General features: G+C 46.7%; 1 protein-coding gene across 14 annotated transcripts in view; it reads left to right on the top strand.

Annotated features, from left to right (window-relative positions):
* Nucleotides 1-19,535, top strand: part of NLRC3 (NLR family CARD domain containing 3) — a 39,176-nt gene that overhangs the window by 8,416 nt on the left and 11,225 nt on the right. For 4 of the 14 annotated variants that reach the window (XR_003793212.1, XR_003793213.1, XM_029221027.1 and 1 more), the window contains exons 1-6: nucleotides 8,590-9,903; nucleotides 10,004-11,756; nucleotides 12,785-12,871; nucleotides 16,144-16,227; nucleotides 16,679-16,762; nucleotides 18,142-18,225. Coding sequence is in view for 12 of the 14 variants with exons in the window: in XM_029221027.1 (XP_029076860.1) it covers nucleotides 9,726-9,903; nucleotides 10,004-11,756; nucleotides 12,785-12,871; nucleotides 16,144-16,227; nucleotides 16,679-16,762; nucleotides 18,142-18,225 (2,270 nt within the window). In the remaining 2 variants the exon portion in view is untranslated. The other 10 variants (XM_029221022.1, XM_029221021.1, XM_029221029.1 and 7 more) reach the window with 8 other exon arrangements.

The raw sequence follows: 19,535 nt of genomic DNA, 5'->3' as shown, positions 1-19,535 counted from the left end.
ACACAATTAGATCTAACAGACACATACAGAATACACTACCCAACAAGAGAATATTCTTTTCAAATGCACATGGGATTTTAACAGAGCTGACCATATGTTAGGCTACAAGTTAAGTCTTTAGAGATTTTAAAATATAGATATTATACAAAGTATCTTCTCTAACCACAGTGGGATGAAGTTAGAAATAAATAACAGAAGAAAAACTGGAAAATGCATGAAATTGCAGAAATTAAACAACACACTATTTTTTTTTAATTTATTTTATTTTTATTTATTTTTGGCTGCGTTGGGTCCTTGCTGCAGAGCGCGGGCTCCCTCCAGTTCCGGCAAGCGGGGGCCACACTTCGCTGAAGTGCACAGGCCTCTCACCGCGGTGGCCTCTCCTGTCACAGAACACAGGCTCCAGGCACTCGGGCTTCAATAATTGCAGCGCGCGGGCTCAGCAGCCATGGCTCACAGGCCCCAGAGCATAGGCTTAGCAGCTGTGGCACACAGGTCCAGTTGTTCCGTGGCACATGGGATCCTCCCAGACCAGGGCCCAAACCCAGGTCCCCTGCATTGGCAGGCGGACTCCCAACCACTGTGCCACCAGGGAAGCCCAAACAACACACTTTTAAATCACTAATGTATTAAGGAAGAATGCACAAGGAAAATTTAAAAATACTCAGAGATGAATAAAAATGAAAACACAACATGCCAAACTTATGCGACACAGTGAAAGTGGTGCTAAGGGAGGAAACTGATAGCTATAAGTATTTATATTAAAAAATGGGAAAGATCTCAAATCAACAACCTAACTTTACAACTTAAGAAACTAGAAAAAAAGAACAAACTAAACCCAAAACTAGCATAAGGAAGGAAATAATAAAAATAAAATAGAAAAATGATAGAGAAAAATCCATGACACCAAAAGCTGGTTCTTCAAAAAGATTAATAAAATTGACAAATCTTTTGCTAGATGGACTAAGGAAAAAGAGAGATGACTTAAATTACTAAAACTAGAAAAGAGGGACTTCTCTGGCAGTCCAGTAATTAAGACTCTGTGCTTCCAATGCAGGGAGCATGGGTTCGATCCCTGGTCAAGGACCTAAGATTCCACATGTCATGTGGTGCAGCCAAAAAATATATATATATATTCACTAGTGAATTCTACCAAACATTTAAAGAAGTAATACCAATCCTTCTCAAAATTTTCTGAAAAGTTGAAAAGGAGAGAACATTTCCCAACCCATTCTATGAGGCCAGCATTACCCTGATACCAGAGCCAAACAAAGACACTATAAGAAAAGAAAAATATAGATATCCTTTATGAGCACTGATGCAAAAATCTTCAACAAAAACCAAATGGAATTTATTCACGGAATACAAGGATGGTTCGACATAGGAAAATCAACCAATGTAATATGCCACATAAACAAAAGGAAGGAAAAAACCCACATGAACATCTCAACTGACACAGAAAAAGCATTTGACAAAATTGAACATCCCTTCATTATAAAAACACTCAGTGGGCTTCTCTGGTGGCGCAGTGGTTGAGAGTCCGCCTGCCGATGCAGGGGACACGGGTTCGTGCCCTGGTCTGGGAAGATCCCACATGCCGCGGAGCAGCTGGGCCCGTGAGCCGTGGCTGCTGAGCCTGCGCATCCGGGGCCTGTGCTCCACAACGGGAGGGGCCACAACAGCGAGAGGCCCGTGTACCACAAAAAAAAAAAAAAAAAAAAAACACTCAGTAAGCTAGGAATAGAAGGAATCTATCTCCACATAATAAAAACCTGCAGCAAACATCATACTCAATGATGAAAGACTGATAGTGATTCCTCTAACATTGGGAACAAGGTAAGGATGCCTGCTTTCACCACTTCTATTCAATATAGTACTGGAAGTTCTAGCCAGAGCAATTAGGTAAGAAAAAGAAACTGAAGGGGAAAAAACGAAGTTTCTATCCAAAGAAGATTGGTAGAATTATTATGGCCAAGTTATACAGTAGAAAATTATGTGGCCATAAAAGGCCACACAGAAAAGTCATCCAAATTGGAAAGGAAGAAGTAAAATCATCTGTTTGCAGATATGATTTTTTATGCAGAAAATCCTAAAGGTTCCACAAAACAATTGTTAGAACTAATAAGTGAATTCATCAAAGTAGCAGGATACAAAGTCAACACACAAAATTCACCTTCATTTCTATACATGAGCAATGAACAACCTGAAAAGGACATCACAAAAACGATTCCATTCACAATAACATCAAAAAGAATAAAATGCTTAGGAATTAACTTAACCAAGGAGGTAAAAGACCTGTACAATGAAAGCTACAAAACACTGCTGAATTAAAGAAGACATAAATTAATGGAAACACATCCCATGTTCATGAACTTGAAGACTTAATGTTAAAATGTCAATACTGCTGAAAGCTAGCTACAGACTCAGTGCAATCCCTATCAAAATCTCAATGACATTTTTTTTTTGCAGAAATATAAAAACCCAACTTAAAATTCACATGGAATTTCAAGGCACCTCAAATAGCCAAAACAATCTTGAAAAAGAACAAAACTAAATAAGAAGCTGCCGTATTAAAAAAAAAAGAACAAAACTAGAGGACCCACACTTCTTTTTTTTTTTTTTTTTTGCCGTACGCAGGCCTCTCACTGTTGTGGCCTCTCCCGTTGTGGAGCACAGGCTCCGGACATGCAGGCTCAGCAGCCATGGCTCACGGGCCTAGCTGCTCCGCGGCATGTGGGATCTTCCTGGACCGGGGCACGAACCTGTGTCCCCTGCATCGGCAGGCAGATTCTCAACCACTGCACCACCAGGGAAGCCCCGAGGACCCACATTTCTTAATTTCAAAATTTACCACAAAGTGGCAGTAATCAAAAGAGTATGGTATTAGCATAAAGACAGACATGTAAACCAATGGAATAGAATAGAGAGCCCAGAAATAAACCCTCATGTATGTGGTAAAATGATTTTTGACAAGGGTGCCATGACCATTCAATGAGAAAAGGACAGTCTTTTCAACAAATGGTGCTATGAAAACTGGATATCCACATACAACAGAATAAAGTTGGATCCTTACCTAATACCATACACAAAAATTAACTCACAATGGATAAATGTAAGACCTAAACCAATAAAACTCTTAGAAGAAAACAGAGGACAAAGCTTCACAACATTGGATTTGTCAATTATTTCTTGGATATGACACCAAAAGCACAGGTAACAAAAGAAAAATTAGACAAATTGGACTTCATGAAAATTAAACAATTTTGTACATCGAAAGACACAGAGTACAAAAAACAGGATGGAAGAAAATATTCGCAAATCATGTATCTCATAAGGATTTAATATCCAGAATATATAGAGAACTCCTAAAACTCAACAACAACAAAAAACCCAAACAACCTGATTGAAAAATGGGCAAAGGATTTGAATAGATATTTCTCCAAAGAAGACGTATAAATGGCCGATAAGCACACGAAAAGATGCTCAACATTACTAATCATTGGGGAAACACAAATCAAGACTACAATGAAATACCACCTCACACCCATTAGGATGGCTGCTATCAAAAAACCAGAAAACAACAAGTACTGGTGAGAATGTGGAGAAATTGGAACCCTGTGCACTCAGTGTTGGTGGGAAAGTAAGATGTTAAAGTTGCTTTGGAAAACAGTGTGGCAGCTCCTCAAAAAATTAAAAATAGAGTTACCATATGATCCAGCAATTCCACTTCTGGGTATAAACCCTAAAGAATTGCAAGCGGGGTCTTAAAGAGTTCACCTTTGTACACCCATGTTTGTAGCAGCATTATTTACTGAAGCTAAAACATAAAAGCAGCCCAAGTACTCACTGACAGGTGAATGGATAAGCAAAATATGGTACCTACATACAATGGAATATTATTCAACCATAAAAGGGAACAAAATTCTGATACATGTTGCAATATGGATGAACCCGGAAAACATTATGCTCGGTGAAAGAGGCCAGATGCAAAAAGACCAATATTGTATGATTCTACTTATATGAGGTACTTAGAGTCATCAAAATCATAAAGACAGAAAGTACAGGGGTGGTTGCCCGGGGCTAGGGAGGAGGGGAGCATAGGGAGTTGTTGTTTAATGGGTATAGAGTTTCAGTTTTACAAGATAAAGAGAGTTAAGGGGATGATCGTGGTGGTGATGGTTGCACGACAGTGTGAATACATTTAATACCACTGACCTGTACACTTAAAAATGGTTAAGATAGTAATTATGTTATATGAATTTTACCACAATTTTTAAAAAGTGGAAAAAAAAACATTGAAATTCTAGAAAAGGTAAAACTATAGTGAAAAAAGCAGATGGATGGCTCAGGGCCAGAGGGGTGTGGTTGGGGTAGACAGCAAAGGGGCATGAGGGATCACTTTTTGGGAGAAAGAAATGTTCAGTGACTTGATTGTGGTAGATGTTACAGAGGTGTATACATTTGTCAGAACTCATATAACTATTTGAAATGCGTGCATTTTATTTTATATAAATTATAATTCAGGACTTCCCTGGTGGCACAGTGGTTAAGACTCCATGCTCCCAATGCAGGGAGCCTGGGTTCAATCCCTGGTCAGGGAACTAGATCTCACATGCATGCCGCAACTAAAAGTTCGCATGCCACAACTAAGGAACCTGCCGGCCACAACTAAGACCTGGTGCAACCAAATAAATGATAAAATAAATAAATAATTAAAATATATATATATATAGGATTCTCATTTAAAAAAAAATTATACCTCAGAAAAGTGACTAAAACCTTTATACCAGGGCTTCCCTGGTGGCGCAGTGCTTAAGAATCCGCCTGCCAATGCAGGAGACACAGGTTCGAGCCCTGGTCCAGGAAGATCCCACATGCTGCGGAGTAACTAAGCCCGTGCGCCACAACTACTGAGCCCGTGCGCCACAACTACTGAAGCCCGCACGCCTAGAGCCCGTGCTCCACAACAAGAGAAGCCCACGCACCGCAACGAAGAGTAGCCCTTGCTCGCCACAACTAGAGAAAGCCCATGCACAGCAACAAAGACCCAACACAGCCAAAAATAAATAAATAATAAATAAATGAATTTAAAAAAAAAACCTTTATAACATTAAGAGACAAAAAAGTACACTGCGGACATTTCCAGTTTGACCTTATTACTTTTTATGGCCACACAGGTTTCCACTGTTTAACTGCGCCAAAATAATTTTACCAATTCTCTTTGGATAGAAATTTAGTTTTTTTCCCCTTCAATTTCTTGTTGTTGTAAACAATGTTTCAGGATCATCCTTATAGTCACATCTCTGTGCACTTGCCCAATTATTTCTTTAGCATAAATTCCCAGAAGTGGAACTTCTGGATCAAAGATATTTAATAACAATAGATAATGATACATTATGATCCAGAACCATACTAATTTACCCTCCAACCAGCTATGCACTAAGATTCCTATTAATCCCACGTTCTCACCAATGCAGCCTGTTATGTCATTATGATAGCTCCTTGTTTTGTTTTTTCTTGATCATTAGTAGGATTGAGCATCTTTTCAATATCATGGTCACTTATACTTCTATGAATTATCTATGTCCTTTTTTCTATTTCTGTCTGGGTCCACAATTACCTGTCTGTGTCCATCATTCTATTTCTATTTCTATTCATTTCTATTTCTATTCATTTCTATTTCTTTCTTATTGATTTTAAGAGTTCCTTATACATTAAAGATATTAATGTTCTTTCATATATTTGCAAATGTTGACTCTTGGCTTGAGGTTTTCCTCCAATTTTATTTGTGGCATCTATTATTATTGAGAAATATTCAATTAAGGCAAATCTGTTAGTCTTCCCCTTTATGACTCCTGGATTTTATGTCTTGCTTAAAAAAAAGCCTCCCTTACCGAAAGAATATTTTAAAATATTCTCTCGTATTTTCTTATTGTGCTTTTATGGTTTTGTATTTAATCCAAACTGAAGTTAAATTTTGCACTTAATGTGAAGTAAAGTTCAAAAAAATTTTTTTTCATAGGCTGGCCAATACCACTGACTTGAAATGTTATTTTTGTCATATTACCAAATTCCTTCATATGTAATAATATAAATATATATTTGTTCCTGGACCCTTTATTATGTTCTATTGACTTATGTTTCTATTTTTGTGCTATCCCACCCCGTTATACATAGCTTAATACTAATGGAAGATTATATTCAAGAATGCAAGTTTGGTTTGATGTTAGAAAATCTATTAGCATAGCTCACAGTTTTGGTTTTGTTTTGTTTTTGGCTGTGCCACACAGCATAAAATTCCCTGACCAGGGATCAGGCCCGTGCTCCTTGCAGTGGAAGCACAGAGTCTTAACCACTGGACTGCCAGGGAAGTGCCAGTGTAGTTCACGGTTTAAAGGAGAGATCTGAGGGACTTCCCTGGTGGTCCAGTGGGTAGGACTCCACGCTCCCAATGCACGGGGCCTGGGTTCGATCTCTGGCTGGGGAACTAGATCCTGCATGCATGCCTCAACTAAGAAGCCCACATGCCATAACTAAGACTCGGCGCAGCCAAAATAAATTAATTAATAAAAACAGAATAAAATAAAATAAAGATCTGATATACATCAGTCCCGTTGCTCCCTCCAGTGGCTTCGCACCACACTCAAACGCATCCAAACTCCTTAAGGGAGTGACCAGGTCTCAAGCCCCTCTGAGGTGGCCTCCCAACCCTCTTTGTGAGCCCACGTGCTCATTCACTGCATTCCAGCAACTCTGGCCTTTTCCTCCTGCTCTAACACGCAGGGTATTTACACTTGCTGTTCCCCTGGCTCTCTGCATGACTCTCTCCTTCTCACCTTTCAGATCTCTGCTCATATGTAGCTTTCTCACAGAGTCCTTCCCTGGACACTGAGACTAAAGGACCCCTCCCCCTGGACCCTGACCCTCTCCATCACTCACACGGTTTATTTTATTCAGGCACTAATCACCATCAGAACTGCCTTGCTTATTCACTTGTTTTCTTCTTTACTATCATTATCCTCCACCCCCACCACACTCACAAGGTAAGGACTTTGTCTAATTGTTCACCTTTACATCACCAGTGCCTGGAACACACAGCAGCCCCTATAAATATCTGCTAGCTGGATGAATGACTGGAAGTAAATCATGCGATTATATCACTATTGCTAAAAAGTTATTTGCTCATTTAACAGACATGCCTAAAACTTTTATAAAATGTGTCAACATACCTTAAGAGGCAGGTAGATTATACAGCACAAGTACTGCTGTCAGTGAAGCCTTGGTTTCTATTCCAACACAACTGCTTCCCACTCGTGTATCCTTGAGAAAGTCATTTAAACTCTCTGAGCCTCAGTGTCCTCATCTATAAAATGCGAGAAGGAATGGTAATGAGAGTTGTTACAAGGCGTAAATGAAATGATGTAAGTACAGTGCTTAACAGAATGTCTGAAACACAGTAAGCCTTCAACAAGGATTATATAATGTTACTTGAATGTAAGAAAGGAGGAATTGAAGGAATCTTTTCCAAGAGGAGAAGACAACTAATTAGAAACCGGTCACAAACATCAGGTCTAATGGTTTGGGCTAGAACCACTCCTGGGAGAGTCAGGAGTAAGAAAACGATGGCTGTTACAACCACTGTCCTTCAACATTGCTGGGGGCAGCGGTGGGGCTGGACCATGCAGAGAAATTGTTCAAAATAAGAGATGAAATTATTCGCATTGCAGTAATTCAAAAGCCTGAAGACAGTTAACTGAAAAATGAGAACTACTGTGACTACTTAACATGTTGGTGGGATACAAGATAAAATACACAAAAATTGCCTTCTTTGACACCAACAAAATTCATAATAACATCAAGAACTATTTAAAAATACTTAGACACAAAGAAGAGATTGGCAAGATCTAGATAAGGAAAAATATAGTTTTAGCAAAGGATCTAAAGAAAAACCTCAATAATGCCTCCATTAATCTGTGCACATTAATATGACTTAAGCCAACACCCCATCCAGTTTTTTTCCCCCTTGGTTTTGACATTTAGAAAAATAAAATAAAACAGCCAGAAGGGTCCTGAAAAAGTGTAAGGAGCATGGCCTCACCCTGGCCTATTTCTGAAGTTCCCAGAATAGTTTAGTCAGCTCGGTTGGGCACCACCTACCTCAAATTCATTGCACTAACTCTTCAGTATCACCGTGAACTGAATGGTTAGAAAATGCTATTTTACTTGTTGCCAAGCTTCTTTTAGCATTTTCCACGTAGAAAGGTTCATCTCAAGTTAAAATGCCTGGGAAGCCCAATTCGAATCCAAGGTCAGCGAGTGTGTTGGATCCTGGGGGCTGTATTCAGTGGCCCCCTCGTAAATGAATCACATTGGGACCCAGAGAGCTTTAGGGCTGGAGGGTGCGGGTCGATCTGTTTCAATGAGCTGCTGCCATCTGAAGCAGCAGGCATGACCTCTGCCCAGCCCCACGTCCTATTTCCTCCTAGACCCGTGGACAAAGGATGGCTGACCCCCGCCCCCTGAGTTCCTGGGGCCCTGCTGGAGGGGCTGCCTAGGGCTGGACATCCTGCCTGCTGCAGGTGAGGAGCGGCTGGGGGCGGGCTCAGGGTCCTCAAGTGTCCACCTTAGCTGACGGAGGGACACATGGGGGCGGCCAGCCTTGGCAACAGGATCCACTCCAGTCCCCAGGGAGGGAAAGGAACGTGAGCAGGTGGGGCTCTGCCTCTCAGCGCCTCGGCATCACTGTTCCCAGCAGAAAACAGTGCTGCCTGAGGGTCAGGAGCCTCTGCGCTTCCCAGAGGCCCCAGGAACACAAAAGAAAAGTAGCTGAGTAGCTGAACCAGCTCTCTCTTCCCTTTTGGCTCCTCCTTTCTTTCTTTTTTTTCTTCTTCTTAAGTTAATAGACGTTAGTTTTTAGAGCAGTTTTAGGTTCACAGAAAAATCAAGTGGGAAACATAGAGATTTCCCTCTACCCCCAGCACACCTACACGCACACTTCCCCAACCAGAGGGGCACATTGGTTACAATCGGTTGACTTACACTGACACGTCACTATCACCCAGAGTCCAGAGCTGACATTAGAGTCACTCGTGGTGCCATACATTCTATGGGTTTGGACAAATGTACAATGACATGAATCTACCACTGCAGTATCATACAGAGTAGTTTCAGTGCCCTAAAAATCCTCTGTGCTCTGCCAGTTCATCCTCCCTCCTCGCCCCAAACCCCAGCCGAACACTGATCCTTTTATTGTCTCCATAGCTTTGCCTTTTCCAGGAAGCCATAGGATTGGAATCATACCACACGCAGCTTTTCCAGATTGGTCTCTTTCATCCTTCCCCTCTCGTGAGTGGAACTGTTCACAATCTCATCCCCATTTCCAGGTTACAAATGAGGATACCACAGCACAGAGCACTCAGGTGGCCTGTCCAGTGTTGCAGAGCCAGTAAGTGACAGAGCTCAGATTCGAGCCCAGGGCCCCTGCACCTGAGCAATGCTCCTGGCAGCAGGGACTACTGTCACCATCCAGCAACAAACAGTCCTTCCAACCCTGTCCCAGAAGCCAGATCAAGAGCCACCCGTAGTTCAGGGCAGGAGAAAGGGTGGGTCCCCATCCGCCCATCCCTTGAGGCTTGCTTAACCTGTCCCCAGGCCACTGATGGGGAGACAGAAGAAAGCAGATTTAGGCCCTCTCTCCACAGCTCCTGGCAGCAATCCCAGAGTCCATGAGGAAGCAAGAGGTGCACACGGGCAGGGAGGCTGGCCAGGGCCACGGTGCTGGCTCCCCAGCCGAGCAGGTGAAAGCCCTAGTGGACCTGCTGGCTGGGAAGGGCAGTCAGGGCTCCCAGGCCCTGCAGCCCCCTGACAGGACACCAGAGTCCCTGCTGAGGCCCCATGGCAATGGTAAGCAGACAGATAGGGATCCCTGGGCCCTCTTCCCCTCCCCCACCCCTCCCCCACCCTCCCCCACCCTCCCCATCCCTCCCCTCTGGCTTCTGTCCAGCAGATTTGAGGATACAGAGGCACCGAGAGGCCCTTCTGAACAGGATGGGAGGCAGCCCTGAGCTGGGAAGCCCCTCCCCCAGGTTGACCAGCCTCCTGCTGGTGGAGGACCTGATGGACCTGCAGCTGAGGGAACACGACTTCACGCAGGTGGAGGCCACACGTGGGGGCTGGTGCTCCGACAGGACCATCGCCCTGGACAGGCTTTTCCTGCCTCTGTCGCGGGTGTCCATCCCGCCCCGCATCTCCATCACCATTGGGGTGGCTGGCGTGGGCAAGACCACCCTGGTGAGGAACTTTGTCTACCTCTGGGCCCGGGGGCAGATGGGCAAGGACTTCTCACTGGTGCTGCCTTTGACCTTCCGGGATCTCAACACCCATGAGAAGCTGTCTGCAGACAGACTTGTCCGCTCTGTCTTCCCACACGCGGGGGAGACTGGCCTGGCATCAGCAACCCTAACCAAAGTCCTCCTCGTCCTGGACGGCCTGGATGAGTGTAAGATGCCCCTCGACTTCTCCAACACCATGGCCTGCAGAGACCCCAAGAAGGAGATCCAAGTGGACCATCTGATCACCAACATCATCCGGGGCAACCTCTTCCCAGGTGTTTCTGTCTGGGTCACCTCCCGCCCCAGCGCGGCTGGCCAGATCCCGGGGGGCCTGGTGGACCGGATGACCGAGATCCGGGGCTTCAACGAGGAGGAGATCAAGATGTGTCTGGGGCAGATGTTCCCTGAGGACCAGGTCCTCTCGGGTTGGGTCCTGAGCCAGATGCAGGCTGACAGGCCCCTGTATCTGATGTGCGCCGTCCCAGCCTTCTGCCAGCTGGTGGGGTCGGTGCTGGGCCACCTGCACCGCAACAGGCCAGGGCTCCAGGATGCAGAGCTGTGGCCTCCAAGGACCCTGTGTGAACTCTACTCATGGTACTTCAGAATGGCCCTCAGCAGGGAGGGGCAGGAGAAGGGCAAGGTGAGCCCCCGCATTGAGCAGCTGGCCCACGGCTGCCGCAAGATGGTGGGGACACTGGGCCGGCTGGCCTTCCATGGGCTGGTCAGGAAGAAGTATGTGTTCTACGAGCCAGACCTCAAGGTGTTCGGCGTGGACCTTGCTCTGCTGCAGACCGCCCCGTGCAGCTGCTTCCTGCAGCGGGAGGAGACCCTGGCCTCCTCAGCAGCCTACTACTTCACCCACCTGTCCCTGCAGGAGTTTGTGGCAGCTGCCTACTACTACAGTGCGTCCAAGAGGGCCATCTTCGACCTCTTCACCGAGGGTGGCATGTCCTGGCCCCAGCTTGGCTTCCTCACGCACTTCAGGAGTGCGGCCCAGAGGGCCATGCAGGCCGAGGATGGGCGGCTCGACGTCTTCCTGCGCTTCCTCTCAGGCCTCTTGTCTCCGAGGGTCAACGCGCTGCTGGCCGGCTCCCTGCTGACCCAGGGCGAGCACCAGGGCTACCGGGCCCAGGTGGCCGAGCTCCTGAAGGGCTGCCTGCGCCCCAACACGGTGGTCTGCGCCCGGGCCATCAACGTCCTGCACTGCCTGCGCGAGCTGCAGCACACGGAGCTGGCCCACAGCGTGGAAGAGGCCATGGCAAGCGGGGGCCTGGCCGGGCTGACCAGCCCCCAACACCGTGCTGCCCTGGCCTACCTCCTGCAGGTGTCCGATGTCTGCACCCAGGAGGCCAACCTGCCCCTGTACCTCAGCCAGGGGGTCCTCCAGAGCCTGCTGCCCCAGCTGCTCTACTGCCGGAGTCTGAGGTGGGCGCCAGGGTGGGGCTGTGTGGAGCGTGTGGGCAGAGGAGAGAGCGGGGACCTGGAGGGCTCCTCCCCTCCACCACGCCCCTCTGTGTCCATGTCCTAGGGCTGCTGTAACAAAGGACCACAGCCTGGGTGGCTTAAAATGACATGTTATTTTCTCCCAGTTCTGGAGGCTAGAGTCTAAGATCAAGGTGTCAGCAGGGCTGTGTTCCCTCTGAAGCCTGTAGGGGAGGATCCTTGGGTCATTCTTGGTCTCTCCAGCCTTCAGTGTTTGCTGGCAATACTTGGCTTGTAGACGCATCACCACAGTCTCTGCCCTCCGAGGTCACACGGCCACCTTCTCCGTGTCTGTCTTCATGTAGAGCTCTCCTCTCTTGTGAGGACACCAGTCACACTGGGTTACAGGCCACCCCACCCCACCTCATCTTAACTCATTACCCTGCAATGACCCTATTTCCAAATAAGGTCACATTCTTGAGGCACTGGGGGGGTTATGACACCAACATATCTTATAGGGGTATACAATTCAACCTACAACACCCTGTAAACCATCCCAATGCTGACAGGCCATACCCATTCACTCCACTCTCAGCCCATCACCCTCTGTCCATTCTCTGGACCCTGGTGGGGGGAAGGGAAGGCTTAGGACAAGGGTCATTCAGGACCTCAGAGTAGCTTCTACATCCTCAGAAGGAGGAGAGCTAGCAACTGGTGTCCTGCACACGCATACAGACTGCGGGGCTGCTGGGAAGACATCCCTGTGGGTAGGAAGCCCAGGGTTTATACCACTGAGCCTCCCAAGTCACTCTTGTAGGAAAACTCTTGAGCATGTGGGTGTGCTGGCACGGATCTCTGAACCTCACAGTGGGGGCTGCACTGGGATGGAGAGCAGGGGGAGGGAAAGGATCCCAGCCTGGGTGTCTGTGTAGCGCCCCCTCCGCTGCCTGATGCCAGCCCTCTGCCAGGGGCCTCATCCCACCTGCCCATGGGCGGTGGGACTGTTCATTATTGCTGTTCCTCCTGACCAGGCTGGACACCAACCAGTTCCAGGACCCCATGATGGAACTGCTGGGCAGTGTGCTGAGTGGGAAGGACTGTCGCATTCAGAGGATCAGGTAACGCCGACCCAGGAGACCCTGCCCAGGCTGCCCACCTGTCTAGGTGTCCGGGGCTCTTTTCACATCCTCCTCTCTGCTCAAATGGCCAGGGGTGCTTTCAAAGTGAAGTGTCATTGAGGCGTGTGGCTCAGGATGCAGGCTGCTTGTTTCTGCTCATTGCAGAAAGTTCCAGAGGCTCAGGTACCTCATCTGTAAGAAGAGGGAAAGGATACGGTATGGGTCAGATACTATCGTGGATACAGAACCATTTCTCCAGATGCTGTCTGTGTGGACATACCGCCAAGTCGGATTTACTCTAAATGCCTCACAAAGTTTGCCCTCAAATGGTATTTTGAGCACAGGATTGCATCTTTAAATAACACACAAATTTTTAAATTAATATCAATTAAAACAATTTTAAATTTAAACATTGCATCTTTAATGACATAATTAGATGAGAGTTTATATGCTGATTGCAGAACTGATCTATGTGCTAATGAAATCACTCCTACATTGGGTTGGCCAAAAAATTCGTTTGTGTTTTTCTACATCATCTTATGAGAACCCGAACAAACTTTTTGGCCAACCCAATAACATCCAAGTGTGAGTTAACACCCTGATTTGTAGTTGAATCGATGTGATGACCTGAGGGTGGCTTTAGGAGAACTAGGGAGGTGAGTTTACAGAACAGGACCCAGAGAGTAATTTTTCATCCTCACACAAGCCTCCAGCTTTTGAAATAATCTTTTTCTGAGGAGACAAGAATATAGAATGAGTCCAGAGCAAAAGTAAGTCTTTGAGGATAGTGGTTAGAGTAGTGGTGAGCTCCATGTGACCTTGAACAGACACCTCTGTGCCTAAGAAGGGTAAACGGTATGGGTTCGGGGGTCCCCATGACTACTCTCAGGTTCAGTGAACTCACAGAACTCAGAAAACCAACTATACCCACAATTACGGTTCATTACACTGAAAGGATACAGATTAAAATCTGCAAAGGGAACAGCCCTTGGGGCAGGGTCCCAGAGACCAGGCCAAGCTTCCAGCCGCTCTCTCCCAGCGGAGCTGAACAGAGAGCGCTTCCTACTCCCAGAGACCATGTGTGACAACACACACAGAGCATTCCAACCAGGGACGCTCACCCAAGCCTTGGTGTCCAGGGTTATTACTGGGGGTTGGTCGTGAAGACACACCTGCCCACCGCATGCTGACCTTAGTCTCCAGCCCCTCCAGAGGTCAAGCTGACACTGCATGACCATAAATCCCATTGTGAGATAGACTATCCATCAAGGCCCAAGGCCCCCAGGTAAACAGAGACATTCCTACCAGGCAGGACATTCCAAGGGCTTAGAGGTCACCTCTCAGGAGCAGGGGCCAAGGTTAATCCTTTACTGCACACTGCCTCTTAGGGTTGCCACGAGGCTACATGAGTTAATTCACGGAAAGTGCTCAGGACAGGACAGGCACAGAGGAAGCACGGTGTAAGAGCCAGCTGTTAACTAGCAGGATCCTCTTTTTAGCCAGAAATTTAAATACAATCTCTTTGAAAGAAACAAAATAATGACAATTTCTCATTATGAATATAGTTTCCTTCATGAGAACCTTCAGCAAAATAGCCAACTTTCAGTGTTTTGCTTAAAGGAATCTAGACAGTACTCAGAGATTTTTCTGAACAAAGCCAAAAACTCCTTCTCTGGCCACACTCTTTCCTTCACCTCTCTATAGTTGGTCCTCAGTGCCACAACCCTGTTTGAAACATCCAAGGTATCCTTCATGAAATATTGTTTATAAAATGTTACAAAAGTCCTGGGGGTAGGGGATGGGGACAGAGGCTCTCTAGAAGCTGAGAACAGTTATATGGAAGGTGGTGGTCTGGATGAACAGTCTTCAAACTTTTTTTAAGTGATAGAACGCTTTTTAAAAGTGGCATATGAGGGACTTCCCTGGTGGCACAGTGGTTAAGAATCCTCCTGCCAATGCAGGGGACACGGGTTCAAGCCCTGGTCTAGGAAGATCTCACAGGCCGCGGAGAAGCTAAGTCCGGGCACCACAACTACTGGGCCTGCCCTCTAGAGCCCACAAGCCACAACTACTGAGCCCACATGCCACAACTACTGAAGCCTGCGTGCCTAGAGCCCGAGCTCCACAATGAGAAGCCACTGCAATGAGAAACCCGTGCACTGCAACGAAGAGTAGCCCCCACTCGCTTCAACTAGAGAAAGCCCATGCGCAGCAACGAAGACCCAACGCCGTCAAATAAATAAAAAAGTGGCATATGAGGCAGAATCCCAATTAGACAGGCAAACAAAAGGGGGGCTGCTGGGATTCGAAGAAGTGGGAGGCAGAGCCTAGGCACTTGGTTTCCCCTCAGCCTCCTGAAGCTTTTCTGAAGAAACTTAGGGTCCGTTGAAACATAGCTTGAAAAGCAATTGCATCCCATGGGGCTGTCTCACATTTTAAAATGCCTAAGAAACTGTAAAGAACCTCAACAGATACCATTTCTGAAACTGGGTGTATGAAGGAACATTAAGTGGATCCCCATCGTGTTCCTGGAATGCCTTTTTTTGGCCACACCACGTGTCTTGTGGGATCTTAGTTCCTTGACCAGGGATCAAACCCATGCCCTTGTCAATGAAAGCACAGAGTCTTAACCACTGGACCACTGGGGAATTCCCTGGAATGCCCTTTCAAGGCAGATACAGACGTACATTTTGTTACTTCAAAGTTAATTTTATAATAACTCTACCATTTTCCTTTCTTGGATTAGAGAAAGGGCTGGGGTCAGGGGTGTGCTGGAAACGACTTCAGCCACAAGTTCATGAGAGCTGATTGTTACATTTTTGGAATTTTTACAAGCTGAGAGTGCTTGAAATTGGCCATGATGGGAGTATTTACACCATGGAAATTAGCCAACCCAACAAATCATGATTTTTGTATTTTGTTTCTTCCTGACAGCTGGTTTTCCAGCACACCCCTGGCTGGGAATCCCATGGTAGTCTTCAGTAATTGCCCGTACCCTCTGCTGCGCTGTTGGGGTAGAAGCTGTTGTGCTGGATTCTGGTCATACTTCCCACTGGGACCCTCTGCTGGTGTGAGGGTCTGTCCACCCACTCTGGCCCTACCTTGCCCATCTCAGAGGCTTTCCTGGGCCTGGCTTACCTGATCTCCACCTGAGTCCAGGCCCTGATGATGTTATGGTGGCTGACGGGTTTGGATCCCAGGCCTCACATTGCAGGATAGGTGGCAAGATTTACAGACCTTCATTAACCACTCCTCTCCCTCTCTTTGGGCAGCTTGGCTGAGAACCAGATCAGTAACAAAGGGGCGAAAGCTCTGGCCAGATCCCTCCTTGTCAACAGAAGTTTGACCACTCTGGAGTAAGTAGGACCCTTCACCCCTGGGACAGGGAGAGAGTGTTGAGCCATCTTGTGAAGTCCCCTAGACCACACTCTTCCCAGGATGGGTTGGAAGGACAGCTGAGCAAGCAAAGTCTTGACTCCTGCTCAGCTGCTGGGACTCACCCAGTGAAGCGCCAGAATTTTGGCCTTGAACCTGGTGTTACCATCTCCTCTTCACACTTGGCCCAAGCCCACTAGTCCATCAGATCCTGCTTTCTTCTCCCCATCACATGGGGCCATCTTGGGGAACTCCTTCCTCGATTGCCTAAATAAGGATCTCTGCCCCAGTTCTACAGAACGTGAAATCCTAAACCCTGATGCATTCCTTTCGAGGAGCATGGATTTAAAGGTCCATGTAACTTCTGTTCCTCCTTCCCTCCCTGGGAATTGGCTAAAAGAGAATGGTTCTTCCTCTCTCTTCCTCTGCCAGCCTCCGCAGTAACTCCATTGGACCTCAAGGGGCCAAGGCACTGGCAGATGCTCTGAAGATCAACCGCACTCTGGCCTCTCTGTGGTACGTGTCACCCGCTCCCTGTCTCTCTGCCCCCAGGAGGTGGCCCAGAGAACCCTCTCATCAGGTGCCACCCATGGAGTGGGAGGTAATTCAAAACGGAGACCATGAGATACTGGCTCCCACCCAGTGGATGCCAGGGGATCTTGTATCCTAAGCAAGTTTCTAAGTTCAGCTCCTCCCTAGTCATTATGCCTGTGTTTATGGCCTGAACAGGGGATGGAGGAGAAGAGGGGTGGAGGTATATGGAGGTTTGAAGGACAAAATAATCTATGAGGGAAAGCTCTTGTCTTACATTGAGTAGGAAATCCCCAAGGCCATGGCATCAGAATGATCCCCTGCGGTGTTTTCCAAGACACTGAAATCCCATCTTCCAGATGGTTCCTATGGTGTGGTGTGGTTTGCTGGGCTCCTTTTAAGGGCCAGTGGTTGTATCCATCCTTACCGGAGTGTGTCCTGTCATTTTGTTTTGTCTTGTTCATTTATATATTTATTTTTATTGAAGCGAAATTCACATAACATTCATCATTTTAAAGTGTACAATTCAATGGCATTTAGTGTATTCACAGTTGTGCAACCAACACCTCTATCTAGTTCCAAAATATTTGCATCACCCTAAAGGGAGACACTATACCCATTAGCAATCACTTCCCATTCTCCCCTCCCCTCAGCCCCTGGCAACCACCAATCTGCTTTCTGTATGTTTACCTATTCTGGATATTTCATATAAATGGAATCAAAAAATAAGACTTTTTGTGTCTTTCTTCTTTCACTTAGTATAATGTTTTCAAGGTTCATCCACGTTGTAGCATGCGCCAGTATTTCATTCCATTTCATGGCTGAATAATATTCCATTACATGAACAGACCACAATTTGTTTATCCATTCATCAGCTGATGGACACTTGGGTTGTTTCCACCTTGTGGCTATTGTGCTGTACACATCTCTGTACAAGCATTTGAGGACTTTTTTTCAATCCTTTTGGGTAGATATACGTAGGAGTGGAATTTGCTGGGTCACACGGTAACCCCATATTTAACCTTTTGAGTAACTGTCAGACTGCTTTCCTCAAAGGCCATACCATTTGACATTCCCACCAGCAGCGGATGAGGGTTCCAATTTCTCCACATCCTCATCAACACCTGGGTGCGGGGGCTTTTAGCTGTAATTGGGACTATCAATGACCTTGTCATTGGGATCCACATACCATGGGCACCTTGTCCCCAGTCAGCAGGCAAGTACTTAGAGACCCAGAGGAAAACCTAAGGCCAAAGCAGCAGTGGGAAGGGCCAGTTGTTTTCCCACTTCCTGGGTAGTGGGGGTGAGGGCATGCCAGGCACCCTCCTATGCTCCATCAGTGATGCACCTCTTTGCTTCCACAGCCTCCAGAGCAACAGGATCAGGGATGACGGTGCCAGGTCCATGGCTGAGGCCTTGGCTGCCAACCGGACCCTCTCCGTGCTGCAGTGAGTGGGCATGCTGGCTGGCAGAGAACGTTTTCTCTTCTCTCTTCTCCCTTCTCCTCCAAGGGCCTGTCTGTTTTCTGCATGGAGGGATGGATGGGACAAAGCCCTGAGGCTTTCTGATCCATCTGGATGGCCCCTGGAAAACCTGATGTCCACTGCTTTTCCAGAGAACAGGTGTGGGGGAAATAATTAAAAATAAAGCCTCCTGCCAACCCAGAAAATCCTCTCCACAAATGTAGAAAAGTATGAAACAGCTTAATTACTGGAATAAGCATTCAGCTAGCCTGCAATGAGCATCAAAGGCAGTCCACCAATGGGATGGCAAAGACAGAAAAGAATCTCACCCTTTCCTACAGTCGAGCAGATACAACCCATTACATAAGTGTCTTCAAGAAAAACCACAACTTGCCCTCAAATAAGAGGACTGGACAGAACCATTTGTCACACTTGCCTTATACTAAATTTGCCTGTTATTTGGGGGTAGCCATCTGTGTTTGCTAACTGCCTTTATCCCAAGGAAAAGAAAACTTCTCACATCTTTATGACCAGCAGGTACTTACAGCTTGGAGCAGGTGCTCTCTTACTTGATGTGCACAGTTCAAAGAGATGGCTCCAAGGCCCTTACAAAAGATATTCCGAGGCTATAAACTTGCCAAGAGGTTTACTTCTAGCTCTTAAGAAGATTTACACACTCTCAAAGGGACAGGGAAAGGATTTACAATCCCAAGTTTTCTCAAGGAAATACTCTAAGGGAGGGGAGGGGAGGGGAGGGGTTTTTTCCCTTTGTAACCAGGGAAAATTCCATTTTGTTTAGAGTGTATTTAGCCTCACACAGAAGAGGTCCTGCCCTGCCTGTCCTTCTAGGATGAGCACAGGGGTTCTCCTGTAACATCTCCCTCCTCCACATTTAGTATAAAAGGAAGAAGCTTTTGAAGACGAGGCGCCTAAGGGAGGGTCTGCCCTTGGGAGGACTGTAGGGTTGCAGGGCAGGCTGCTGGCTGGTCTGGATGGAGGCAGACTGCTGAGTGTTGAGAAGGCTGGTCAGGTGAGGGGCCAGTGGGACTTCTACATGGAAATCTCCAGTTTGGAGGTTGCTGGATATTAACAGTGTCCGCTGGTCACTGCTTTCTGGCCCCTGAAGGGAAGACCCAACGGTTCTTGCCTCAACTCTTCACATCAGTCTATTAGCAACACTTTGGCAACAATCCACAGACCTTTCCTGGAGACCCCTCCCCCCATGCTGCGGTAAACAGAGATGGCACTTGAGTAGTCTCTGACCTCTCACCTTGAACCAGACTGTCCTTAGCCTG

This window comes from Monodon monoceros, unplaced genomic scaffold (genome assembly GCF_005190385.1).
Source record: "Monodon monoceros isolate NGI ecotype Baffin Bay Population unplaced genomic scaffold, NGI_Narwhal_1 Super_Scaffold_13, whole genome shotgun sequence".
NCBI lineage: Eukaryota > Metazoa > Chordata > Mammalia > Artiodactyla > Monodontidae > Monodon > Monodon monoceros.
The sequence above is the reverse complement of the archived record's forward strand: the minus strand, read 5'-3'. Positions and strand labels throughout refer to the sequence as shown.